General features: G+C 48.3%; 1 protein-coding gene across 1 annotated transcript; it reads left to right on the plus strand.

Annotated features, from left to right (window-relative positions):
• Positions 1-492: 492 nt before the first annotated feature.
• Positions 493-4800, plus strand: Mrpl9 (mitochondrial ribosomal protein L9). The gene is made up of 7 exons (XM_012514986.2): positions 493-667; positions 833-989; positions 1793-1917; positions 2125-2175; positions 3364-3465; positions 4110-4193; positions 4314-4800. Exons 1-7 carry the CDS (start codon positions 524-526, stop codon positions 4446-4448), a joined length of 798 nt encoding a protein of 265 aa, XP_012370440.1. The 5' UTR covers positions 493-523; the 3' UTR covers positions 4449-4800.
• Positions 4801-9324: the final 4524 nt, after the last annotated feature.

Genomic DNA, 9324 nt, shown 5'->3' on the forward strand with positions numbered 1-9324 from the left:
TGGAAATCACTGGTATAGATATAGCATTGCAAGCCAGGACTAGATGAGGAGCGTGTACACTGAGCAGAGTAAAAGTCAAAGACTGAGTGAGTCCTGGAAAGTGAGGAGAAAAGATAAATCAATAAAGGAGACTGTGAAAAAAACTAGCGTCCTCAAAGCCAAAACAACAGTCGGACAGTGTGTTGATCCTAAAGGTGACTTATGTAGAAGCACAGAGCCTCTTTCTGGTCTTCTCTGCCAAACAGGCTTTCATACTGGCTTGTTTGTTTTTATTAATACATGTTTACATTCCTTGTGGAAATTGGTGCACTACTGAAGAAGCATTACTGAAGGCAGGAGAAAAAGTAGGACGCAGCGGGCCACCTAGCCACACCCCTTCTCCCCTCGGCTCCAGCCCGGGCACTGCGGGCCGGCTCAGGCGCGCCGCGGGCAGCCCCGGCGGGGCCTTCCTGACTCTCGGCGCGGGGTCCTTCCTGACTCTCGGCGCGGGGTCCTTCCTCGAGTAGCTCTCCGTCCCGGCATCATGGCGGCAGCCATGCTGGCGTGCCCCGGCAAAGCTCTGCTGCGGCGGGGCGCTGAGCTGCTGCAGCGAGGAGGACCCCGGGAGCCGCTCTGGCAGCGCCTCGGAGGAGGCCTGGGGCGCGACTTCAGCCTTTCTCACCATTGGGTGAGGGCCGGGTTTGGGTTATGGGATCCTTGGCTTGGGTGAGGCAGTTCTTGCTGGGACTGAGACTTGGGGGGCTGGCCTCGGGGTTGCGGTGTTTCCTTGGGGTTTAGCGGGCATGGCGGGCGGAGAGAGTGGGACTCACTTATCTTAGCCTCCTCGATACAGGGCACAGTCATCGTAGAGCGCTGGTGGAAGGTGCCGCTGGCTGGGGAGGGCCGGAAGCCGCGCCTGCGCCGGCGACACCGGGTCTACCGGCTAGTGGAGGACACGAAACACCGGCCCAAGGAGAACCTGGAGCTCATCCTCACGCAGTCTGTGGACGGTAGGGCCTGACCAGAGGCACTTCACCGCAGGCTGCTGCTCCTCGGTGTCACTTTTTCCCTTTCCTTTCACCCCACTGGTTTGCTTTTTCTACTTTGTGGAGATGGTGAGCTGTATGTGAAAAGAAAGCTATAAAAAGGACCGTGATAGCCGGGCGCAGTGGCGCCCTCCTGTAATCCCAGCACCCAGGGACGCTGAGGCAGAAGGATCGCTGCGGGTTTCAGGCCAGCCTGGGCCACGAAGTGAGCTCAAGGCCAGCTTAAACTGTATAGCAAGACCTTATCTCAAAAGAAAATAAAAGAAAAAGTTCTGTGGTGGTGACATTGGCTTCCTGTATGGAAATATAAAACGTTAAGACTGCTACACGATTTTAGGTAGAGGTCTGACAATTTGTGTCACAGTGCATGAAAGTGTCTGATAGCACAACTTTTTGCTCCATACATTTCTCTGTCGGGCTCTAAAGAACCTAATTAGCGGGCTGGTGAGATGGCTCAGTGGTCTAAAGCACCTACTTAGAACAAGCTTAGCAAAGCACAGGGACTGCGGGCACCGCATGCCAGACAGCCCCGCCCCCTGGTGGGCTGAGCTGGCCACACACACACACAAATAAATAAATAAATAAATAAAACCTAATTAGTAGTCTCCCACAGTGTTCTTCCTAGTGAGTATGGAATAAAATCTTTGGAAGAACAAACACTGTAGGAAAATAAGTAGTGTTTGTCTCTTTGTTCATCTTCCCCTCCGTAGTTGGTGGTGCTAGGGGTCACACTTGGCTCTCTGTGTCTCTGTTGTTCTCATTGGCAGAACTTGGAGTCAGGGGTGACCTGGTCTCGGTGACGAAATCAGTGGGTCGTAACAAACTCCTTTCTCAGGGACTGGCTGTATATGCATCCCCCGAAAACAAGAAGCTGTTTGAAGAGGAGAAATTGGTAAGCTCAAAGGGAAGGTGTTGTAAGAATCAAACAACATAAGACTGCTTCTAGCAATTCCTTCACTTTGATATTTAGTTTGAAAATGAAATAGAGACTTAAAGACCAGAAATCTAAAACCCCAGTCTATAGCCACCACAGTAAATTTGGTATCATTTAACATGGTCTCATTTTTCTTTTCCTTATTTTTATCTTTAACTTTTTTAGCTGAGACAAGCAGGAAAATTAGCAAGATTGCAGACCAAGGCAGGTGAGGCGGTAAGTAGAAATGGAACTTATTAACCGATAAATAAAAAGGTTAGACTGAGAGTCTCCCTGATTTCTTTGACATCTTCTATCTAATTACACACACAAGGGCGAGGAAAAGAAGTGTTGTTGGCCCGGGGAGATGGCTCAGTAGAATAAGCGCTTCCTTGATAAGTGCAAGGGCCTGAGTTCAATCCCCGGTTCCACACACACACAAAAAAAAAAGTGTTGTGGCTGTCCTAGATAACTGGTGTGGAGACTTCTTGGCAATCCTGACCTGCTCTCGCTTATTGAGGGATTGTCCAGTCTAGGTATCAGGGACCCGTGGGATACTGACAAACAAGTTGGGGACAGCATACACACATGCTAAGCAGCAAACTGGAAGCAGTAAGTGATAAGACTTACACGGGTCATACTGGGTTTGGGGTGGTTAGGAAGGACTTTCAAAGGGATTAAATTAGGCCTTCTGAGGTCAGTAGGCTCTGAGTAAGTCAGGAGGACAGGAAAAATGTTAAGGGAGAATAAGAGAAGTTTAAGGTATGTTTAAACATAGAAAGTAGATGAAATTAGCTAAAGCAGAGAATTTGTGTATTAGAAAACTTGCAAAGGGTATTGAAACAAGGTGTGCAAAATGTCTTGAATCTTTAGCTAATGAACATCATTCTGTAATCAGGCAAGAGCCATTAATGTGATATGGGATTGAAGGGCCAGAATTGGGTTAAAACAGTCTTATGAAAGGCATTTCACTGTGATCTATAACTGAGACCTGCACTTTCTCTTTGTTTAGGAATAAGATGTAGGTGACATGCTACCCCAAGTATTGCTAAAATCTTTATACCATATCAACACTGAGATAGACTGTTCTCGTACCATCTGTTTTCTAAACTTTTTTTAAAAAATTTTATTTATTTATTAGTTGTGTGTGTGTGTGTGTGTGTGTGTGTGTGTGGCCAGCTCAGTCCACCTGGGGTGGGGGCAGGGCTGGCTGGCATGTGGTGCTGAGGGATTGAACCGCGGTCCCTGTGCTTGCAAAGCTTGTTCTAAGTAGATGCTTTAGACCACTGAGCCATCTCACCAGCCTACCATCTGTTTTCTTAGTTGTGGGCAGCAGGAGTTATGCCCTTTGCTGTGACTCTCAGTCCTTAGAATTCTGTTTCCTTTGACTCTTAACTGACCCAACTCTATTTATAATTCTTTCAGACAGTAAAGTTTTTGAGAAGCTGTCACCTGGAAGTGGGAATGAAGAACAACGTCAAATGGGAGTTGAACTCTGAAATAGTTGCTCGCCACTTCTTCAAGAATGTGAGTTTTCTCAAAATATCACCACACCCATGAGCTTGGAAGCTGTCCCTGGGAAGGTGCCAGGAATTGACTCCTTTGTTAGGAAGAGGGATGATTGTCCAGATGGAGTTAAGGCAGGGAATCGTGGTGGGAGGGAAATGGCTGAGGATTAAGAAGAGTCGCACGGTTTAAAGTCTGATGGGGAAAGGTGGTGATTTCCATTTGTTTTCTCTCACTAAAGAGAGCCAGGTGGTAGCATCCCCCAGGGGGGAGGTTTGGGTGTGTGTGTGTGTGTGTGCGTGTGCGTGCGCACGTGTGCATGTTTGGCAGTACTGGGGTTTGAACTCAGGCCCTTGCACTTGCCAGGCAAGCACTTATTCTACTGAGCCATCTCCCTGCCCCCCCCCCCGGGGGGGGGCGAATTGTTAACCTTCATGGATTAAGTGATTTTTGGTCTCAAGTCCCCTTTCTCTGTATGAGTCTTCCTTTTCTGAGAAGTTAGGACTGAGCTCCTCTGCTCCTACCTGTGGAGGTCTGTACTTTCCCATCGGGTCAGCAAGAGGAAACTCCAGTTTTACTCTTCCTTGTCCAGGAAATTACTCAGCTGTCTTTATTTGATTGCCCAGAGTGGCAGCCATGAGAGTTCACTTGGCTGATGTTTGCAGCTTGGCGTTGTGGTTGCCCCACATACCCTGAAGTTACCAGAGGAGCCGATCACACGGTGGGGCGAGTATTGGTGTGAAGTGACGGTGAGTGTCATCCTTATTCCTTGCTCTGACTGGGAGAAAAGCTAGCCTAAAACATTGAGACAGAGTGTGTTAGCTAATACCTGTCTAACTGATCTCTAAGGATGTTTATTTTATGTTCAGGTAAATGGGCTGGACACCGTGAGAGTTCCTATGTCAGTGGTGAACTTTGAGAGGCCCAAGACCAAAAGATACAAGCACTGGTTGGCTAAGCAGGCTGCCAGGGGCATGGACTCTACTGGTTCCCAACTGGTCTGAGCTACGACTGTAAAGCAGAAGTGGAGCAAAACTGGGTCAGCCCCTAGCCGCATTCCCAGCTCCCAGCAAATGTGGGAGCTTGGAGATCACGTGGACACGTCTGACAGAATAGCACGTGCAGGTCAGAATCTTCACCTTAGCCATCTCCACCTTCAGCAGCCAACATGTCTGGCTTTACTGGGGCAGTCGTGTTCAAGAAGAACCAGACTGTCATTTGCTAAACTCTGTGTGACTGGATTCAAACAGTCTAGATGCCTCTTAGCCTCTTCCTCCTTTGGAATCCATTGGGACAAATGGGTGAGACAGACATTGTGTCTAGGACTTGGCTCAAGTCTCATCAGCTAAACTCAACATTTGTATTTCTTTTTTTTTTTTTTCAAAGTTTTATTGATAAACATTTGTATTTCAAGCAAAAAATTTAAGATGTAGATTTGTTTTTTTAAGGTGTCATTTACTGAACTTGAGTAGAGAAATAACATTAAAATGAGTATCTTGAGCTATTGAAGCTTTCTGTTAAAAAAGAGAGAGTGGGAGAATGTTAGCATTATATGCCTCACAGTTGCTGTGAGTCAGTTACTCTCAGTAAGCTGATTGTGGTTGGTCTTAAAACTCGTTAGATTGATAAAATCATCATTGTGAACAAGGACAGTGAGCTCTGCTTCTCTAAGGAGATCTGAGTAAGGCCCAAGGGTGAGTGATGGAGAAAGGGGCCCGAGATGGAAGATGCTTAAGTAGAGGAACTGCTGGCCGGACAGTTGCAGTGCCTATAATCACCAGCTCTCTAGGAGTCTGACACAGAGGTCATTAGATCAGTCTGGAATAAGTTTTTGTTTTGCCAGTAGACAAGAAAAATTGACCTCTGTAAGCCCAAGGGTCACTGTAGAAAGGACCACTGATGTGCGTCATGCCAGGGTCACTCAAATATAGTGTGAGGTCGTGCAGTGTAGGGAGATGAAGGTGAGACTGTGGGCTCCTTTGCTGTCCGTAACCAGAAGCTCAGAGAGATTGGCTTCTGCCTGAGCTCGCTTGCCTCTCACTGAGCAAGCTAAGCACGCTCATCCCATCCCATCCCACCTGAAGGAGGCCTGTGGTCAGTTGCACTGACAATAGTGATAACCCAGTCACACAGTTGCCAGAACTCTCAGCTCCCACCTAGTGTGGTACTGTTTGAAATTGGTCATTTCAGTGATTCCTATCCTTACTCTCTTTTGAAGTAGAAGTCTTTCTTTTTGGGGGGAGGGGCGGGGCTGGTTCAGCTCGTGGGATTATACTGGTCCCTGTGCTTGCCTAACCAGACATTTAGTCTGGCTGAGCTATCTCCCTGGCCCCCATAGAAGGCTTTCTTTTGATGTTTTTTGAGATGAAGTAGTCCAGGCTGGCCTTGAACTCCTGGCACTCTTCCTGCCTCAGCCCCCCAAGTGCTGAGATGTAGGCATGCACCCCAATGCCCAGTTTCGAAGGCTTTAACAGGATTTTTCAGTATTTGTCAGGCTGCTTTCTAAAATAATGCAACAGGCACATTTCATACAACTAATGTTAGTGTTGAAGTACTTGTAGGTTGAATTTTTAGCAAAAGCAAGAGATCGGTCCACAGGAAGTTTATTTGTGGAAAGACGATTGATACCTGTAGAAGACAGAATAGAGCAGGCCTAGGTACTGAGAAAGCTGAGTTGGTCCCACAGGGAGCTCAGACTAGGATGGCTCTGTATGATGCCCCAGCAGGAGAGCTGAGTTGAACTTGGAACCATAGTGCTGATTGATGGGTGCACGGCCTTGGGTGAGGGAGCTGCCTTCATTTAAAGGCAATTCCTGGATGGGACTCAGCTTTGGTCCTGAAGGGGGAGGTCTCTGGGCAGCATGCCAGAGTCACATTAACAGTTCTCTTGCACTGCTCAGAAGCGTTTCATTTCTGAAATGGTTCCTTCAGGACCCTGATGGCTCTCTTCCTGGGAAATTTTTAAAATCTGGGGCATGCTTGGAATCCCAGCTGCTTAGGCTGACACTGGAGAGCCACAAATTTTCAAGTGTAGCCCAAGCAACTTAAGAGTCTCCCTCAGAAAGGGTCAGGGATATAGCTCAGAAGTGGAACAGTTGCCTAGCATGTGTAACATCCATGGTTCAGTCCCCAGTACCAGAGGGGTGAAAGTCTAGGACAGACCAGCCAGTCCTTGCTGGAACTTGTGTTGCATTTACAGTGGTGTCCATCTTTACTACCTGTGGTGTTCCGAGTTCCTTCACTGGCCACCTGAGATGTGCACTTCCGCAGGTCCAGGGAGGGTTATCTGCTTAGGTACCTTATCCTGGTCTTTTCAGGTCATGGCTGCAGTTAGCCATCTGTCTTGAAAGCTGGGGTAGGCCAGGTGTGACGTGCATGCCTGTAATCCCACTACTCAGAAGGCCGAGGCAGGAAGATCGGTGCAAGTTCAGGGCCAGCCTGAATGACAAAGTGAGACCCTATCTCAAAAAGAGAGGGTAGCATGTGGGGATCCACATATTTATTAATTTCCCCATCACATCGCAAGGGGGAAATGAAATACTTGGGTAAGAAGCCTGGTGCCAGTTGTATTCTTCCCGGTTCCCACTGTGTGACAGCAGCACTACCCCAGTGATCAGGGTGACTTACTCCTGCCACGAGAGTGACTGCCTTACCTCCCTGTCTGGTGGTAGCCAGAGCTTAAAGACTAACAAGACCTTGGCACTGTTACTTGTAGAAGCACTGGCAGAACCATGTGGGAGCCAGTGCTTTCGAATGCTCGGAGCCGGGGCTGGGCTGGGAGGGACAGTTTCTGCAGTGAAGTCCCTAGGAGTGATGCCAATGTGGGCTGCTCCTCCATTCACCCTGTTTCCAAGGCCAATAAGTTTTACTTAGGAATTCAGCACTGCTGTGTGGTGGCTACTGCTCTGGAATAGTAAAGACTCCCAGGCCATGGTGGGGATTGTCTCTGGGCTGCTGCCTTGTGCAAGCGACAGGCTGTTCCATCACCATCAGAGGCAGCTTCTAGGCAGCACAGTCCATGAACAGTCCCACCCATGCTCTGTGGCTGTACCACTCTTGAGCCAAAGTGATGTACTTTGTCAGGCCAATGCATCAGATTCTGTGAGCCCTCAACAATGCTGGCTGAGGTGCTGCAGGTGGCAGAGACAAACCCTACCCCAAATGAGATCAGGCGTATTCAGGGTGGTATGGCCGTAGACCCTACCCCAGTCAAGATGGAACACTGCCCCTTACAGGATGGTAACTTGCCATCAGATGGATGCATGGTTTTCTTGATGAACGATGACATGTCAGGCTGTTTTGGTCTCTTGCCAGCAAGTCAGACATTGATGACAGCAGCAGTTAGGTCAGCCTTGAGCAGAAAGTGGGCCTGTGCATATTTCCCCCATGTTCATTTTAGTAACAAAGGCTGAATGACATTGCTAGGCCCTCAGTGTCCTCCATTAGTTTGGTACCTTTTCTGTGGTAGATGAGAAATACACTATGGGGCATCAAATACTCTGGTTTTTCTTCAGATCATATAAATCTTCTATCTTACTATTGGGCATCAACACACAACACAAGCATGTGGCACTTTATACCCATGCTCAGCCATGCTACGGACCATTGTTTTTTCTTCCAGACTTCTGACTGACCAGCCAAGTCTTTCCCTGTTGTCCGCCAGCCTCTGTGTTCTCACCCCAGCAAGTATACTCTATCTGTCAAGGCCTCTTTGAGTGCGCTGTGGTGTAGCCCATTTTCTGCTTCCTGCCTCCTGAGACAACCCGTGTTATCCAAGCTCTTTTTTGCCATCAGGTCATGAGGCATACTCCTCTAATCTACATGACTATGGTCATAAACTGTGGGAGAAGCACCAGGATGACCGTGTGGGGTGACAGGAAATGTGGCCCCCTATGCGCCCACTTCACCCTGGCTTGGGCCAGTTCTACATGTAATATTTTCATCTTGTGAAGACTTGGTACTGGACCCACCTAACCCTGTGACACGGGTCCAAAAGGTTGTAGGTTATAAGTGGCTTTTCCAGGGATGTGGACACTTATGTCCCAAGGGCATGCACTTCATCTCAGCAAGCTCTCAGGAGCACACCAGACCTGCCATCCAACAGGTGTTTCTTGTGGCATGGCCTCGCTCTAACTGTAAGGTCCAGGTAGCTTCGAATTGGGGCTTGGCATAAATAGTATGTGGTCTTTCCCACTGCTGGCACCGCTAATATAATGTGGTGTCATGTGACCAAGGAGCAGGGCTTGCACCACAGTCCACCTACTATGGAGCTTTATTCCTATTCTGGCACTACTTGAAGTTAGCAGGCTTTTGTGTCACCTGATGTGTGGGTCACGGCAGGATCCCCAAGTGGGCAGTACACTACCCATAGACACTGGAGAGGTTTACCAGGTTCGGTATGCCCTGAGATGTAGGTGTGATACAAAATTTTTATTTTAGAGGGGATGTGCTGGTGTGCTGCAGAGCACCAGACTTCTAGACACTTGAGTGACACAGCAGGATTCTGAATTCCTGTAGGTTTTTCATGTGACGCTGGAAGAATATCTGTCTTCCCAAGGCCTCCAGTGTACTTGCCGTGCACTCACCACCCTTGTGGCATCCTGCAGTGGTGTGCACCGCCATGGAGTGTCCACGTGGGGACCTGCACTCCCACAGCAGAGGGTGGGACAGTTCACATGGTCCAGATGTAGGACTCACAGCTATGCAGTTTTTAATCTCTGTGTGAAAGAAAATGTTTATGATCTTTTATCATAGGCAGTTCCCAGGTCAGTTCATACCATGTCCTGGGGCTTTGTTTGCACTTTGGGACAGCAGATACAATTAATCTGTTAGTTATTATTGCCTGTTTAGTGTGTGAGGGATAACCACCACCACGCCCAG

The sequence above is a fragment of the Octodon degus genome, unplaced genomic scaffold (assembly GCF_000260255.1).
Source record: "Octodon degus isolate 3935 unplaced genomic scaffold, OctDeg1.0 scaffold00048, whole genome shotgun sequence".
NCBI lineage: Eukaryota > Metazoa > Chordata > Mammalia > Rodentia > Octodontidae > Octodon > Octodon degus.